Source organism: Zonotrichia leucophrys, chromosome Z (assembly GCF_028769735.1).
Source record: "Zonotrichia leucophrys gambelii isolate GWCS_2022_RI chromosome Z, RI_Zleu_2.0, whole genome shotgun sequence".
NCBI lineage: Eukaryota > Metazoa > Chordata > Aves > Passeriformes > Passerellidae > Zonotrichia > Zonotrichia leucophrys.
Window position 1 is genome coordinate 37,164,899 of NC_088200.1, and position 19,194 is coordinate 37,184,092.

General features: G+C 36.8%; 2 protein-coding genes across 8 annotated transcripts in view; both read right to left on the reverse strand.

Annotated features, from left to right (window-relative positions):
- Positions 1-1,273, reverse strand: part of FCHO2 (FCH and mu domain containing endocytic adaptor 2) — an 86,132-nt gene extending 84,859 nt beyond the window's left edge. For all 5 annotated transcript variants that reach the window (XM_064735134.1, XM_064735135.1, XM_064735133.1 and 2 more), the window contains exon 1: positions 1,141-1,273. In XM_064735134.1, the coding sequence (XP_064591204.1) occupies positions 1,141-1,167 (27 nt within the window). In that variant the 5' untranslated portion in view covers positions 1,168-1,273. The remainder of the gene's footprint in view (positions 1-1,140) is intronic.
- A 9,790-nt stretch (positions 1,274-11,063) lies between these two features.
- TNPO1 (transportin 1) overlaps positions 11,064-19,194 on the reverse strand; it is a 73,447-nt gene continuing 65,316 nt past the window's right edge. For all 3 annotated transcript variants that reach the window (XM_064735416.1, XM_064735417.1, XM_064735418.1), the window contains 2 exons: positions 18,182-18,324; positions 11,064-16,686 (listed from right to left, as the gene is read on the reverse strand). In XM_064735416.1, coding sequence (XP_064591486.1) covers positions 18,217-18,324 — 108 coding nt within the window. In that variant the 3' untranslated portion in view covers positions 11,064-16,686; positions 18,182-18,216. The remainder of the gene's footprint in view (positions 16,687-18,181; positions 18,325-19,194) is intronic.

The following is a 19,194-nucleotide window of genomic DNA, read 5'->3' on the forward strand; positions in this document are numbered from 1 at the left end:
TAATGAAAGATAAAATTCTTCCACGTTAGTTTAATACTTATCTCCCACACTGAGACTTCAAATTAAGCAGATTTGTATGCCAAGAGAGCAAATCTAGTATCTCTGCTCATTAAATTTTAATAGTATGTTGAAAGCAAAGGAGTCAAAACTAAACATAAGATTGCAAATAAAACATAAACTTGATCTATGCCCTATATTCCGGAACAGTGTAATTGTGAAATTAGTTTTTTCCTGAACTTTAAGCATAACTGTTGCTTACAACTAGAAACGCATGCGTCTAAAGATATTTTCACTTCAGGCTCAAACAAAAACAATTTTTACGTTTCTGCTACTTCTTGGTAGAGAGGCACAAAAAAAAATTAAAGAAGAAGCAACTTTGTATACAATCTGGGGACTATGGGAACACTTATTTTAATGTTTCAAACTAGCAAAGGTCACAATGAAAACTAGTTGCATGTCACACGAAACTCAATCCATTTAATTTTTTTATCCATATATATTTACCCACTTCAAAAAGCAGATAACTGCGCAGAGATGACTTGTAAGATCGCACGTCCAAAGGAGGCTGGAAAGCCTGTTGTTTCCCTAAGCCGGCCGCTGCTCGGCTGTACCTCCTCACGGGCACATAGAGACGAGCTACCGGTACAAAAGCGCGGAGAACCGAGGCGCGGTTTTCCCTTTGCCCGTGCTGTTCCTCGCACAGCAGCACGACTCACGGCAGCCCAAGTCACCCCCCGGCACCGTGCTGACTGCGAGCGTCGGACCCCTGCGCACAGAGTGGCGTCCGCGCATCCCTCGGCCCAGCGCCTCATAGCAATACCCACCCCATCCTATCCTGTCCCGTACCACCCCATCCCTCTTCCCGCCGTCTCTCCGCAGCGGAGCCCGAGCACGGCGGCGAGGGCAGGGCCGGCGGTCCCCTTGCCGTGCCGCAGGTTGCAGGTACTCCGCTCACCGCGGCCCAGCCCCGCCGAGGCGGGCGCAGCGGGCACGAACCCCCGGCCGCAAGGCCCCGGCTCAGTCCCGGGGGTGGCGTAAGAGCCGAGGCTGCTCTCGCAGCGGGGACTGCGTCTGCCCTGCGCCGCGCCCTGCCCGTTCCGCCCGCGGCGCGGCGTCACCGGCCCCGCGGCGCTGCCCTACCCAGAAGCTCTCCACGAAGTACGCCATCCTTCCACCGCCCGCCCGGCCACCGGCGAGCCCGGCCGCGTCCGCCGCAGCCGCCGAGACGCGACGGAGGAAACGGGCGCCGCCGCCGCGTTCCGCCCTTCCCGTGACGGAGCAGCCGCCGCTGCCGCCGCCGCTCTCGCCCCGCCCGGCCCCGCGCCTGCGCTCGGCCGACGCCGCTGCTGCGCAGGCCCGGCAGCGCTGGGGGTGGCGGGCGCCCTCTAGCAGGGACAGCGGGAGGCGCGCGCGGAAAGCTCGGGCTCGCCCCGTGAGGGGCGGGAACGGCCGCGCGCAGCGGCACCGCGCACCGCGCACGGCGGCGAGGAGAGGCCTGCTGCTGGAAGGGTCTTCACCCAGCGGGGCCGGGCACTGGTGGAGGCTCCCCAGGGAAGCCGTCACAGCACCAAGCCTGACGCAGTTCAAGAAGCGTTTGGACAACGCGTGTCACGAGAACGCAATGCGATTCTTGAGGATGTCCTTTACAGGGCTAAGAGTTGGACTCGATGATCCTTCTGTCCCTTACAACTCAGAATATTCTGTGATTCTGTGAAGTGGCTTCACAACCAAGTCTTATTCCAGCCAAGTAGGGTAAGGTCCTTGAAAGCAAGGTCCTTGATGATGACTAGTCCTGCAGGGAATTTTGCTGATAAACCATAGTCTGCCCTCCTAACAGCATTGTCCCACAGGGTTTTACAGTTCCAGTGGCATGCTCCTAACAAAGATGCGCCTCATCTAAAGCCAAAGCGTCTGGAGAAACTGATTAATTCAGGTCTTCACCTTCTTCAGTGATGGTTCAATCTGTAGGCCATTCCTTGACTCAATACGGAGTATTAGCCAGCAGGGGTGATGCCAATTATTGGTCCAGAACACAGGGCCACTCAAGTGCCACCTGTGGTCAATCTGTACCTGGCTCGTTTTCTGTGTGTGTAGATACATATATATGGACAGACAGACAGACAGATAGATAGACAGATAGATTAGATAGATAGTCTCTGTTGCAGTGTCAGCACCACTGGACTCTTTGTGGAACTCTCCAGAGTTCCTGTTCTACCTTAAAAGGGTAATTCCTTGCCCAAGACAGCAGTTATGTTTTCATTATCAACTAAAACTAGAGGGCCAGGTCTAAGCAGCAATGTGAGGGGCTGCAGCTCATTTCCCAATGCAAACATGTGGTAAGTGCTCTATCCCAACTTGACCTGTGGTTTTGTCAGCACAAAGTCTTATCCATACCAGAAAAAGTAAGATGGTGATATTGTCAGATGGGTGTCCAAGGAGCTCCCCTCCCTTATGGAAACTCTGTTAGTTCTGGTGTGAAAAACCTCGCCTTCTTTCACATTGACACTAACGGGTTTTGCACTTTGTTCTGTATGTTATTGGGTAAGGCATAGAGCAGAACTTCCAAGTCATCCCTCAGAACCTGATGAATTCACCAACTTGTATAAAATATATGCTGATTAAAGACTTCCATAAAAGAGAATGGTTAGGAAATATGTCATTCAGAAGTTTACAAAGCTACAGAATTTAATCTAGCTTTACTACAGATATTTTCATGGAGGATGAGCAGTATCATTCTGAAATGGTATTACAATTATTGGTAAATGGCTGTACCTTTATTCCATCCGTTCTGTAGCTCCATGGTGAGTTTAGAAGTTCCAGTGTATGCCAAGTTGGTAAGTTGTCAATACAGAGAAAACTCCTGTATCTTTCACAGGACAAATTTCTTTAAAAGTCCCAAGACTCTTAGATCTGGATCTCTTTCTTTTGATAAGTGGAGCATGTGTACTTTCATTTTAAACATTAATAACATGCTGTAGTGATGCAGATAGGTAAAACTTTACAGAAGGATGCCCTATGAAATCATGGCTCATTCCTGTTACTTTGGCTAAGTAGAAAAGACCACTGGGAGCAACTCAACTGAATAAAGAGATGCAAAAACAAGTTGTATAACCATTGTGCGTTCACATTGTTGTGTATGGTGGTTGGTTGGATGATGTTTGTTGTATTTTAGAAGTATGTAACTGATAAAAGGCTAATTGCTTAAAAATACCAGGTTTTTGCAATAAAGGAGTTCTCTTTTGCACCTGCCTGGGGACACTGCATTGCTCTGTTTTGTGACACTATAGGACTACATTTGAAGAACACTTCTTTAGTTCTCTTTTTACTTAATATAAGTAAGCAGTCTGCATTATGATCTGTTAAAAAAAAAAAAAACAAAAAAAAAAAAAACCAGGGACATGATTACAGTACATTCTGCAGTGTGTATTGCAATCTGTAAGGATGTACACCAGGACAGACCAGATAAATGTCACATGAGCAGAGCTGAAGATTTTCATTTTCAGCACATAGACATACACTTTTCACAGGGGCAGATACTAAGCTATGATGAAAGCAGTCTCAGGTTCACTTCTACGTTTCACAAAAAAGTTCCTGTCTTCCATATTTTCAAAGCTATATAGTTCTCCCTTATGTGCTGCTATACTAGATATGAAGCAAGTGTTGCAGTTCTTCAACAATCTGAATCCATGACAGAAATATCAAACCCATCCTCAGGTTTTCAACCGATTTCCACATAAATCTGAGTGAAATGCACAATCTTAATGTAAAGGCACACTCCAACACAGGTACAGTTATACAGAAAACCACTTTGATCTGTACCATGATCAGGATTGAGATTACATTTTGAGATTTTTCTACACAGATAAATCCATAATGGACTACTAAATGTGGAGACAATGTCCTTTTTTCTGGAAGTCTCTGATCTGCAGTTAGTGAAGTCTTTGAAAATAGTGTCTTTGCAATAGTGTCATTTACAGTTCTTTAATCTTATCTCTTCTCTAGGTATTGGCTGCCAAGGACCAGACACTAGGTTAGGTAAGACTTTTTGTCCCAGTACAGTCATTCTTTTGTTCTCCTTCTGTAATGGAGGCAGAGAGAAAGGGACATTATTTTGAAAGCCATAAAAACACAGTGAGTCTTATAATAAAACAAGAATTCCTTGCATATTTTCAACAGGGCTCATGGAAGATCAAGACAGTTTTCTGGATTGCTGATTTTTTAATAGTTTAAAAAAGCAGTTCTTCTCATCATCTACATGAGTGTAAGGTTAAAGGACCATCACAACAAACCTCCCTGGAAGGGTATGAAGAACTAAAGAGACATCTTAGCTAGACTAGTTTACTAGTTATATTTTATGTCTTGGTTTTACAGAATTTTAGAAGAACACTCTAGAATGAGTTGCTTCCCCTTATAGGCTTAACCAACTCTTTTCCACCGACGAGGAACGAATGCAACTAGAAGTAAGCGAAAAAATTATAATTTACTAACAATCAGAACAGCAAGGAATAACAGTAAACAATTGCTAGATACAATATTGCTAAATCTCACAGAGTACCTCCCCACCAAGGTGGCTCCCCCCCAGCCGAGCACGTCTCATGGACAAAGGGAAAGAGTGCCAGTCCTCCCTCTGCTCACTGCTCTGCTTATCTCCCTGATAGCTGGAGCTCCTACTGGCATTCTCGGATCAGGGGGCTAGAACTCATGTAAGGACTTCACTTTTCTCTTGCAGGAGATGGTAGGGCAGGCAAGAAATGACAACTGGGCTAGGGTGGCTTGTGGTCTTCTCTCCTCAGCCACGTGCTGCTGGTAGAATTTGCCCCGAGGCAGACCAAGACCACTAACTGCAGCTTCTCTGAGATGAGAAAAAACCAAATCCCAAAGAGAACCCAAACCTGAAAAGCCTCTGTCCACACAGCCCCAGCAAGAAGCCAAGGGCCAAAAAAGCAGCCACAGTGAGAGCTCTGCCTCAGCAAAATGAAGAACCCAGCAAGGCAAAAATCAGTCCGTCAAAGAGGCTGAGCTGCCTGCAAAAACCGATTTAAAAAATGCTCACACCTCTCCAGTTCCATTTCCGGCTGCAGGGTCTTAAAGAGACAGTAACAAAATTTGGGCACAGATAGATCTAGAATACAGTAACATTTCGGGTTACCCATGGCAGAAAATAATACTAGGGTTTTTAAAAAAGTACCGCGTTTGGCCTTAATATAGATTGAATACATGTTAAAGGAGGCGTTAACTCAGTTCCTGTTACAGGAAGAGTATCCCTGATTGTGCAGCTTGTTATCTGCATCTCCATATACCTATTCTCCCACATTTCCAGCTTTTAGTTTTATAAGTGTTAATATTAACTTACTTTCAACAGAAATAAAGATTGTATTTTGGTTTTATTTATAGCAACTAAGTCAATTTGTTTTATGTCTAAGCCATCTGAAAATAAATTATAAACTCTAGGTAAAATAACCGTATTCAATTACCAGTAAAATCCTTAATACATGAATTGCATGTACTAATTTTAAGACTTAAAAAAAAAATCCAAAAAATTACCAAAAATAACACTGATTATTATGTAACTTATTGCCATAATGAGTAGCCAATGAGCTAGTTGACATTTAAAGAAAAGTTAAGAAACAGATTCAGATAAAATGTATACTCTAACACTACTTTAAAGAGGATCTGAAGAAGCAGATGGAGGTATTTTATATATCATATACATATTTCATACACTACATTGAGAATACACCCTGGAAAATTAATTTTCTTTCTTTATTGTCTCTGCTAAAAGAACTCCTCAAAAGTCTACAGTTGTATTTGGAAGACTGCAAGCAGCAGAAGGGGATATAAAAAGCCAGAGTTGTTCACCACTGTGGTGGAGAACAAAAGATGAAGTGAAGACGGAGTGAATTGTTAGCAAAGTCCTTTTCAAGAGTTGTTTCAGTTTGGTCAGTACTGTCAGGCTACCTTGTAGGATTAAAAAGCCACCAGGGTTATGCTCTAACCAAGAAATCGTGCCTGCATACCTGCAGACACTACCAAGAAGTTTAATAATTCACTTGCTTATGACCTACACATTACCTTCATTACCGGATATTTACTGCAGCCTTTTCGTACAGAAAGTGTAACAAAATCCCATAGGCAAAATGTTAGCGCTGGTAAAACTTAGGAAAAAAAATCTGGAAAAAGAGATTATAAAGTTAGCAGCAAGTACAGCTAACTTGAAATAATTTATTCAAAGGGAATTCTCCCAAATAATCTTAATACAGGCTAAGTCCTTTTCTGAAATACATGCATAAACTGAAAATGTAGTCTGATGAGAGAACGCTGCTGGGAGAGAACACACATCACACCTTTTGGTAGGATGGGCGTCTCTAATGTTATTTCTAAGTATTAGATGAACAAAAATAATTGTCAACAGAGTCACAGACATGTTATTACAGTAAGAGATCAACTGAATTTCTTTAAACCTGGTGCAATATTTCATCAAAGTTATTTCAAAATAAGGAAAAATATACATGTTCTGTTGAAGATTTGCAGCAACTTTTAATGACTCAGTTTCCTACATCCCTGGAATTATGGATTCCATTAGGCTTCATCATCTGACTCTAACTGTATAGTTAACTGCATGCTTCTATTGATCTAGACACCAAGCTTGATCTTATCCCATTCATTAATTCAAATTACTTAAGATATGAAGCCAATAGCATTATTTCACAATAAGTCACTTGGTGTTAATGGTCTGCCTTTATAACTCTTCTGCCAAAAGCATGTCTCATTAAATCAACCATCAATCAAACTGAAGGCTCAGAAAGTGTTAGTAAACATTAAAAACAACAAACCAGAATAGCTAAGTATTTGAAGATTCCATTTTGAATTCTTGTCCCATTTCAGTCCTGCATGAAATATTCTGGGACTAACATATTCAGGAGGTGCATTACTACAGTAACACCACAGTGAAATTTTAAATCTATATTCTATGTAAGATAGGGAATTAACAGGATAATTATTATGCAGCTGTAACTGAAGTTTTAAATCTATATTCTATATAAGATGGGGAATTAACAGGATAATTATTATGCAGCTGTAACCTAAGGAATACATTCAGTGGTTAGTTGAACTCATATTCTTGACACCTTAATATTTTTAATATTATATACATGCTTACTTACCTGCCAATATGTGAATCAATTAACTTGGAGCAGCAGATTATTTGCAGTCAACTAGTAATAATAACCTAAATGAGAAAAAGAGGACTGATGTATTTGATACACTGAAATTCAATGAAAAGTGAAGTGTTTAGAAGAGCAAGCTCTGACTGTAATTACTTAGCACCAAAGTGCTCCATAGTACACCACCAACTGTTGTGGTGCTCTGATCACAAAGACCTTCTCCACTCTTGTTATAATATACAACAGAAAAGGTAATTGGTGGAAGGGAGTGAAGCCAAGCTAATAAGATTATATGGTATCTCTAGAAAGTGCTCTTAGGACAACATATATAAGAAAAGATGGTACTTGTGTTCTTAATAAGCCAAAGACAGTTTAAAAGTATTACTATACTAACAGAAGAGCAACTGACTGGGATTCATGCAAGACAGTAAATGAAAAAATGAAAGATATTGGTCTGGACAGGTATTTTAGCTGCCTAGGTGGGAAGTAGCCAATGAAATATTGTGAAACAAGTGAAATGATTTGGCTATACAAATCCTTAACTAAGACTTAACATTAAAAATCAGAATGTCAGTATGAACAGGATGGTCAGTGAATGGCTTGCATTTGGGCAAAAGTAATGGTATGTGAAAATGATTCTTACCTTTGAGTCTTAACATCCATGACACACTGATGCCAACCTACTGGCAGCCACCAGCTTTAGCAAACAGAAAAAAAATGTGAACTTCAGTGTCCTTGTCACTTCAATAAAACTCTTCAAACCTAACTCCTTCTGAAGATGTGCAGTAACAATTTAGAAGGCCTCCTGTCTGCTCACACAGAAGACATTGGAGGTTTATTTTTTCTTGGTTTTATATTTGTTTTTATTTTTCTGTGGTTTTTTTGTGCTTGTTTGTTTTAAAGGTACAAAAGTAGTCAAGATGCGTATGGGTCTTAATCAGAATAACTAAACTCTGAGTTATTACATCAGGCAATTGTCTGTATTAAACACTGCCTTTTTTCATGGAATGAGAAATTTACCTGACTGAGTGAATGCTAGCAACACAATTCAGAGCATGGTCTATGGTTCCAGCTGGCTTCCATCTGGTTTTGGCCCAATGATGAAAATAGGTTTTGTGTTCAAGGATAAGGAAGATGGAGATAAACAAAGTTAAAATTGCCTACATACTCCTGTGGCAGAGTACTACTAGAGAAAGTGATCCAACTGCCTTACTGCCTTATGCTAAGATATGTAACGGATTTTAAAATATGAACACTTTAATTTTTAATTTGTCCTGTGGTTAATGTGATTTTCCACAGCTACAAGGAAAAGATGCATATATTTACACATATGATTCCAAAATGTTTATTTGAGCATGTACATTTCAGAATGAAAAACATATATGCAAGACAATGACCATCATTACATTAAGGAGGAAAAAACCCTACCATGTAAAATGACTCAAAACCTCCATTTGAGACATGATTTTATTAAAAGAAGACACTGAAAGATGTGTTTCTAGGAAGAAAAATACATTAAAATTCAGTTGTAAAACAGTTTTCCACTATTTTTTGGTTTAGTTCATATGCAAAATCCTTTTTAGAATGGTATCCTTCACTGTCTTGAGTTTTCAAACTACAGAACCCTTTAGTTTTTATACCTGTAAGTCACAGAAACTTCTCAGTAAGTCAACATAAATGTTAAACTAAAAGATAGCTTGAGAAAACTGTAAATTAAATATACACTACCCTGTAAGACATTACTTAACAATAATTCCAGGGTAAAAGGACAGGTAAATAAATCTCACTTCCCTTTGTGTAATTTATCAAAGAAATAAAATTCTATCTAGTATTTCTATTAAACAAAGAGAGTGCAGAGAGAAATAATGGAAATTTTAAAACTATTGGCATAAGTTACAATAACACTGCAGTAGTTATGCATCCAAATTAACCAGTATGCTTTAAACACAGGAAGACTTTGAGTTCCCCTGTATATTTAATACAGGAAATTGATGACCATTCACTTTGCCAAGGGGCATGAAGAAAAGGAAAAAATAGCTCAAACTGTCATATATAAAATGTGTATATATATAGTATAACATTTTTTCCTATTTTTCAATACAATTTGAAGTATGGAAATACATATTTCCATATATTTCAAAATTATGAATGAATATTTGAAAAGTAGTATTTATACCTGAAGACACCTATATATATATATATAAAAAGATAAATATATATCTATAAATACCTCCATTTTAATTTTCACAATTCAAATTGAAGTCTGGTAGACAAAGAGTTCGTGTCACCAAAAAAAACCTCCGAAAAACTGTGACTCAGAAACAATTCCTTTTATGGCTTCACCTATACATCTATTTATAAGTACATGTGCAGTATAATTAGATCTGCTTTGCTTGAATTGGATGGATTATAAGAAACTACTTAATTTTAAGTCTGTCATTATTCAGATTAACATTTGGATGTCTTTTGAGAGGTTTTAATAGTCTATACTGCTCATTTTATGCAGAACAAAGGTAAATGCCTGTGAGAGATCAGTCCTTTATCATGCAGTCTGTTTCATTGTGAATCATTCTGGGAAAACAAAAGTTATCAACAACTAGTCTGTGAGCACCTAACATACATAAATTATTTTCTACACACCCTACGCCTATTGAAATGCCTCTTCACTCGAATACAACTTTAAATGCCTTTTTTTTTTTTAAATAAATGCCATGACATAAACTTATGTTCAATCTTTTGAACCTTTCCACAAGCTTTGTAACACTCATTTCCTGTACTCAAAACATACTTTATCCTCTTAATGTTTTTAAACACAGGTAGTAATTAACCTCACACTCAAAATTAGAGGCTTAAAATCAGGTGTTGAGCTGATAGTAGAAGTCTTGAACAAACTACTGACAGCAGTATGTTGAATATAAGGTGAGTGGGAATCCCTGTTTGAAAGTAAGCTAAACTTTTCCACTCCCCTCCTACACAGCCACTGATGTGTTCAGCCACCAGGAACTGGTATTTCTGCTAAGCAGCCTGGTCTCTACACTGCTATTCCATGGCCTTCTCTTGTTTCAGGAAATGGAAGTCCTTCATTTAAACAGTTTCAGCCAAGTGCACAAGTAATTAGTTATATTAGTAATAAATTTCATTATAGTATTTATATGTATGCACTTTATTGCTGTATTAGTCAGTTGCTTATATAGTGTAATCACTAAGTTCAATAAAATTATGAATAGATAAGCAATCTGTGCTAAACACATGTCATGGTCTAAGTTGTCTACATGCTATTGATCAACTGTTAAATATTGGAAGTGAACATAAAATGTTCAGCTCCACATGTGTGGATTGAAATAAACCGTTGTTTTCTATTTTAGAGACTTCTAATCTATAGAACTTCCTGAAGTTCTGTAAGGACAGCTCTTTAGATAGTTTGTATTACCATGATCCCATGCAAGCTAGATAAAATTAGACTAAGACCACTGCAAATTTTGGTTCAAGGTCTTCAATAATTTTAATTTATTTCTAGTTTACTCATTGTTTAATTATTCACATTATTGATAGCCCAAGAAATAAGCACAAAATTTTTCTCCCCTTTCCCACTTGGTCAGACTTAGCAATTATCAACTGTTTCAAGAAACATAGTTAATGTAACACACCCAACAGGTTATAATTTCAATCCGCCTAAACCTCCTTTTTAAAAATTGATCTACCCTCAAGCAGCATGAAGTATCTAAACTAAGTTAACATTAAATTATCCAAAGACCATTCTCCTTCAGATAAAACAAAAATCCTTAATTCAGAGATACGAGAATCTACACATGTGAGTTAGAAGAGTGTGCTACTGGGTCAGGCAAAACATAAATTGAACAATAAATTTCAATCATTCATCAAAAATTGGAATGCAACGTCTATATTTCAACAACTTTATTAACATAGTCAAGCAGTGATTAACATTCACATCTATTATGTCACATCATACAAATGTAAATACAAAATTACTACAGTACAATATATATTCTCTGCATGATCCAAAATATTTGGTGGCCCCAAAAACTCTTTTAAAATTCAGCAGCTTATCAAAAATTAAACCCATATTCTATTTAAAATGAAGTTCTGTTAGCACATAGGCAGACTTCAAGAAATATCACTCAGTTTAGTACAGTTTGAGAGGTTGCAGGAGGATATGTTTGAAGGAAACATTCCAACATTGTGGCAGATACAGAAACAGAAGATTTAAAGCTTTCAAGCAAAACTTATACAACCTAAGTTGTCAGCAGAAAGATCTGGTCTCCCTTCATTTAAAACTATTTTGTGTAATTCGTCCAATTAAAAATTTTAGAAGTATCTAGTATCACTAAGTCAGACAATGTACAACATAACTATCTCTTTCCACGAAAAAAGATACTACACTGCAGATTTCAACAGCCAAATAAACCTCCTTATACCAATTGTTTTATTCTCATTGCTGTCCTCACAAAAAACACCCAAACCTGGTTAATTTTGTTGCTTACTTGAAATAAGGAAGTAGATACCTAAAGTGAAAGTAGCACAACATAACTTTATAGAAAAATGATACTATGCTGTAAGTGCTGAATTCTTTGAGATGTGGATTTGGCTTACTTAAAACATACTGTAACACCACACAGGGATTCATCCTATAGAGTCATCTCAAACTTCCCTCATTTACGTACATTCAAGCGAGTGAATATCACTATTTTAGCAGAATATACAAGGCAAGTAAGAAGAGTACTTGCCTCAGTTCCCCATTTAAAACTGGCTTGCTCCAACCATTAAGTGCAAAGAGCAAGCATCAGTGGCAGATAAAATGTAGTTTCTACTGGAAAATACATAGAAGACTGATGGATACAAATCATCCTGGAGAATGCATAGGTGAGTGAAATACATAGCTACTGAACAAGCTTTATTTATTTAAGGTGAGGTTACGTAATATTTTAACAAATATGTGTGCAAACTACATCAGAATCTATCTGAGATTAACTGCAGGATGTTTTGCCATTTCACTGTAGAGTTTAACCTTCATCTAAGATAAAAAGTCACACTTTAGACCCTATATAAAAGCTGTCATCCTTATGAAAGATATAGTATGGAAGCAGTTAGTGTTAAGTTACAACTTCTTTCCTTGAAAACATCTGACGCAAAAGGTTTCCAATTTAATGTCGCATTTAAAGCATTTTTTAAAGAAATAATTCAGTTGTTAGAATATGGATGCATTCTCCTTAAGGGAAGAACGTTTTTTTTACACCTTATCTGTTAATACATTCAATATGAATAATATAGGTGAAGCAAAAGTCATTATTGTTCCACAGTAGAAGGTTAACTTGGAGTAAGTTTAAGACAAGAGGAGCTGCCTAAATGAAATACATAAACTGACAAAATTACAACACATTTTTAAAAGCATGTGTTCTGAACAAAAAGGGTACAAGAGTTTTCACCTGAGATAAAGCTAGTATTTGAATATTTCTAAGTAGCATTGAGTTTTGCTTGAGGAAAGCCACTTGAAGTTTTAAAATATACATTTTACTATTATACAATATATGCAGTTTAAGTAATTAAGACTGGTGCTAACATGAAAGCCCTAAAAAAAAATCACAGTGTGTATCAATATTATTAGTCACAAAATTTATGCTACTTCATAAATTTTAAAAATTATAATGATTACAAATTTTAACCTATTCTTCTAAAAGTGATTTTCCGAGTACAAGCTTCAAGAAGTAATGAACTAAACCATAATAATTAGTTTCTTACAATTTAAATATATACATACTCACTGATTAAGAAAATAATCAAACTTTGGAAAAAAATACAAAACTGATTACTTTTGCTTGCGCTGGTTAAAATAATTAACTAGTCTGTTTTCCAAAATGAAATGAGTGGTTTCCTGACTGTGTTATGAAAAAAATTTAATATTGAATTTCACTTAAGACTAATTTAACAGCAATTTTGAACTGCCAAAAAGATGCATTTATAAGGACTTTAAATACACTTTCTGTTACCAACTTAGGTTGATCAGCAGCTTTTTTTCACTCTCAGAATCCTTCAAAAAGGGAAACTCAAAACAGGAAAAAGGCATATATAAAAACAGTAAACACTGACCTCCTGAGGTTCCTACAACAAAATTATTCAAGTAGAAAAATCTACACCATTACATAGCAGCGGCTATTTCTGTAGTTTAGCACACTAACAGCACTTTTTCAGTGTGTAAGGAGCAAATGAAGTAAGCCGTGCTTTTAGCATGCCAAGAGGCAGAAACACTGGAATGTAACAAAGACAAATTCACAATTCTACCAGAACATCCAGTCAACATTCAAGAACTGTCAAGACTACACTACAAGAATTAAGATGCTTTTTATATATCCCATGATGCAATAATTCAATTTAAAATATTAATGCTGTTTCAAAACTTCTCTTACCTCACATTACACCCTAAGAGGATTCTGCAAATCTCTGCACTATATTATGCATTAGGAATATGGTTTACTTGCTTTAAAATATACCATGCGAGAACTTATTGATACAAAACACTATTTTGTTTATTCCTGTACTAGTTATTCCTGCCCTTTTAAATTATTTTCCTTGTTGTCGTAACAGATTAGTTCACATCTGTACAAGTATGTATTAAAACAAATATGTACAAAAGTGGCATCCTAAGCTAATCCAAGGTGAGGTGGAGTGGTTTTATTTGGTTAAAGGGGCTTTCTGAAATTTAAGAAGTTTAGTTAAACCAAGATTTTAGTTGTTAAGCTACTGTATGATTTGGGTAGGTTTTCTATTCTACAAACTTTTAAATGTCATTTCTCTGAAACTCTTCCTTAATGTTCAAACACACTTAAAATTTAAGCAAGTTTGGGTCTAAAATAATATCCCAGCTTGCTAAATGTTTGGCAGGGATGTTCCCTTTCAAATTAAATTTTTTAAATTCAATTTTACTAATTTTTATCAGAATTATAAGTTGAGAAGGTATTTTTGGTTTGCTATCAAAGTAATGTAACTTGAAAGCAAGTTATCACATGCAATTTTGATCAAATTGAATGAATACTATGTCCTGGCATTATCAAATATATTTCATACAATACATGTCCAAACTATGCTTCAGGCATAATCCACTAAAATTTGCAAAGCCAAAAAAAACCAGGTGGGGTGGATGGGGACAGGACACAAAACATGCATGTGATCATGCACTGAAAAAGAAAAAAATTCTAAACTCTTTAAACAGCATTTTAAAGTTCACACTCACACAGCTCAAACTTCAGTGCAATAGCTAAATCATTCAACAGTCAAAGAACAGAACCATGCAAAGAAGAGCAAGTTCTTAAAAAAGCCCCAACCAAAAAAACCTCAAACCAAACAAAACCAAAATCAAACCAAACCAAAAATAACAAAAAAACCACCCCAAAATCCCAAACCAAACAAAAAAAACCACAACCTCCTCCACGACCCCCAAAAATACACAAAAAACCCCAAAACAACTAACCAACAAAAGAAAACAAAACAAAACAAATTAAAAAAAGAAAAACAAAAAAGAAAAAAGAAAAACACCCCCCCAAAAACAAACAAAAAACAAAAAAAAAAAACCCACAAAAAATCAGAAAACACAAACTAAACCAAAAACTGTTATCCAGTATCCATTCTGCAATGCAAAGGTGAGAAACTAAATCTACAAAAAGGCTGTTATGGCTTAATTTTGTTTTGCAGATTAATAATGCAGCACTTGAAAAATGGAAAGGTGTGGCTTCACCTCTGACCAGCAGAGCTAAAAATCTCTCCATTTTCCTTTATCATCATGGGATACTCTTTAGGCAATCTAAATTAATAAAGACTTGCCACTTTCAGATGGACACAAGATCAAGTGTACCAGTTAGGATTTCACATTCACAGTACATAAGAAAATACACATGGAAGGAAAAGTAAAGCGTTAACTTAACAAGGATTTATTCACAGGAATACATGTAAGTAGAGAAAAAAAACACAACAGAAAAGCTAAACAAATGAAATGAAGAGGATCCAAACCAACTTTCACTCTGCAGCTTTAAACTTGCACCCTTGTGCCTTTAACTACATCACAAAGGGCCACCAACATGCGCCGATACAGTGTAGATACCCTGCATTACATCCATTAACTTAAACATCTCTTAAGATCATGCTTTGAACAAAAAGAAAGCGTAGAAGATAATACGTTGAGTGGGAATAAACACAAATATAGCAATCTTGTCATCAACTTCTACAATTGTCTTTACGTGCCAACTAACACTTATGCAGCCTTTAACGGGTCTTACCATGTAACTCATTTTAGAGATTCTGAAAAAATCACTAGTATATAACCATGCAGAAAGCACATCACACTGACAGCACAGAGGCAAAAATTTTGCACAGCTATATCAGCTTTCCACATTGTGCAGGTTACACACAATACAATATCAATCTTAATCTTAACAGATCCTAAAAAGGTATTTCAAGGCCTAATTGTTAACTACAGTACTTTATATCTATATTCTTAATAAAAATAAATTCCACTGAATCTTAAAAAGGAATTTTAAATGCAGGGTTATATTGAATTTAGGGCTATATTGAATTGGTAAACTGCAACACAAAACTGGCGCAACATAGGTAAATGTATACCAATTTCACTCTATGTGATGCAAGCATGCTACTTTCCCACTAATTAAAATTACTTCTGATCACTATGAGCCAGAACGCATGCCTGAACCTTAAACTGCAAGTTAGGAATAATGCCTTACTCTAGAAATCAAAACTAACAAAGTACAATAATAAAATCATATCCACTACCTTGGTTGTTCCTCTTAATGTAAAAATTAGGATGTCAGTCTTTCCTTTGCAGTGTACCTCTCTTTACCCCAAAAATGATAGGAGTGACTTATTTGGCAGCTAGCAGGTTGCTTCATTTTGCCCAAGTTAACCTTTATTATTTTATGATGGGGTTTCTATACTGTACACTGCAAGTGCCTGCTCCTAATACAGACACAAGCTGCATTTTAACTGTACTAACTTCGTTTGTGTAGTTCTTCATTAACATGCAAATATCTAGGAATCCCCAAGCAGGATGAAATAATGTAGAAAACCCTTACTTAAAAAAACAGAAAACAAAAAAGAAAGCCTTTTATTGTTTGTGACCCCCATTCTTAGGTTTCCTTTATTGTGCGCAAAATATTTTTCCTCTTTACATATCCCTATGGTTCAATTATATGGTTTCTTATTTTGGTACAAATCCCCACAATATTCCAGAATGTGCTGTTTTGTGACTAGATTCTTTTTTTTTCTTCTTCACATCCAGTGCAGAGGTGTAATAGGAGACAGATTTCCACCCACAAAGGCTCCAGATGTTAAAACATTTCCCAACATCGACTTAATACAGTGACGGCAACACCTCCCTCCCGCCCCTCCCAGTAGGGTTGGGATTGTACTGTATTCCCTACTGGTTTACCCTTCCCCCCAGTAAAGGGTAACATTTTCCCTGGGTGCAGAGGCTCCCTCATAGTCTCCCAGACTGAAGGACCTGTAAAGGGAAAAGATAATGGTATAATTAAATCTTACCTGGAACCTCTGGCAGATAGGTACATAAACAGAGTCTTTTTCAAGCACTAAGTGCCAACCTCTAACTTAAAAATGAATTTATGCCTAATGCTCCCTTTTAAGTCTGCTAAGAAACCAGCCCATTTGTATCAGATAAATTACTATTCATGAAACAACAATACATGCTTTCAAACTACATTGACAATTCCACTATTGTGTTAATCTTAGATTTAAGATAAAAGCACCCTATATATTCTAACCAGTTTTTCCATTTTTAGCACAAAATTATGAGGTAGTTATGACACTGAAAAAGAATATTAAACACATCTGCACCTGACCTAGCAGCTTCTTTTCTGAGTGGATTAAACAAGAGAGTCATACCTTCTCTGCATTTGAGACTGAGAACAATGGTGAATTTTATCACTTTTGTTTCCTTTTCATCAGGAAGAGAAAACATCCTCATGTCAGAACTAAAATACTCTCATTGATAAATATGTAGCTGTTTTATTTTTAATCCACTGTTCTGATCAAACACGTAATTTTATGACACTGACTTTGAAAAAAATCTTAGGCTGAATTTTAAACACTAATTGTCCATTCCAACACTAAACAGAACTGCATGACTCACTCTCATAATTTTAATACAAAAATTCTACTAAAAGTATCAAATTTGTATAAAGACTAAAAGAATAAATTTAATTCTCTCTTTTTTTGGGTAATACAATAATCTCTTCACAGTATCACACATGGGAAATTTGCTTTATACAGCATACACAGGTAGCATACAAACAAGGTGGTGTAATAATAGAGGTACTCTGGAATCCATTTTCACTGTTCTTTGTCGAAACTGAATCATTCTCCACACACAAGTGTCTAACAATTCTAAGCTGACACACAAAATGAAACAAGGCAATAATAAACACATATCAGACTCCCCAAAACATCAAGCTTTACAGTTACTGTAGTTATTAGCATAGCATTCTTTATTCAGTGGAAAGATCATTTAGTGTGTAGTTGAGGCCATGAGACTTCTCACAGCTAGTGTGTTAACAAACCTGCTTTCTTATCCTAGTAGAGTATTCTCTCTTAGACCACATCTGCCATCTATTAATTCACAACATATAAGGTAGCCTGTGTCTTTAGTACGGAGACTTGAGGATCATATTCATCACTTTGCTTATTAAACTTGAACCAGCACTTTGTCATACCTATACTTTCAACTTTCTTGAAAAACTAATGTGTGTATCATAGACTCAGTTTTTCTTTCTTTCTTTCTCTCTCTGTAACAATAGAAAAAATGAGACAAATGCTTTTGCTACGATCCCCTTCATTTAGGTATATTATCATCCCTTCTTTCTTTCCTTCATATACAAAGTAGTAGCTCAGCAATTCTACACTGATGAAGTAATGATGTTTCATATGATGCAAACAGGGAAGAAGTCCCAGTTCTTTCTGGCAAGCAAGACTCATGTGCTTACCTCTAATTACGGGACTGCAGCTACAGTGCATGAGGTTAAACTCCATAGTAAGCTGCAAGGCGCTCTTTTAAGGGAAGAGGAAACTGGTCAGAGAAACGCCTCCAATTCTCATCCCCAACTTGATTTTTAAATCCATGAAGAATCTACAAATGAGAAAGGGGAAGTCAAAATAAGCAAAAAATAGAGGCTACATTATTTACTAGCCTCATATGCTGTAAGCCACAAACTGCTGAGTTGTACATGTGGCAATTTGAATTCTTCAATATCATATTGAAATGCTACAAAGAAGCAAAGAAGTAGAGCAAGGTCTTTCTAATGTATTTCTTTAAAGGTGACATAAAGAATACATAAAGAACCCAAAGAAAGTAGTGTACGTATTCATATATATTTTTAATAGGTAACTTAAAACCTAGGGTTAAGCCATTTTAGAATGTTTAATTATAAATTTTTTCAATTCATTTTTCATCCATCCATCCGTCCGTCCGTCCATCCATCCATCCGACATATATTTTAAGACTACTCTGTTCATATTTATTTTTTAACAGATGTGAAGTATGTTGTGGGAAGCTGAGTTAAATGGCAGCCATCTTTTAATAGAATGAATACCTGTCTAGCACAAATATAAAATCTTTGAGAACTCTGTTTTCAGCATTGAACCTCTAAGACAACTTCACTAAAAATGAAGCTCTTAAAACCTTCTTTGTTTTGAAATAACAGGGATCCACAGTCAATGACATTCAAAATCCAGTGAAAGAGGAAAACAAGTAATCTACAGGTTTCTGTTTGGACTGTTGGATGTAATACACTACCTGAAAATGAAATTACGGTATTAAAAAAAAAATAAATCTTAGTATGTTATCCCTTAAAACAGCAAGTAAAAGCAAAGCATTAGAAAGGACAAAAGCAGAAAGAATTATTGTTCCTCACAGAAAATTATACCAAGAAAATCTGAAGTTTTGTTTTCCCTTTTTACATTCAGTGTAAAGAATTGTGGAACAGTCTGTCATGAACAC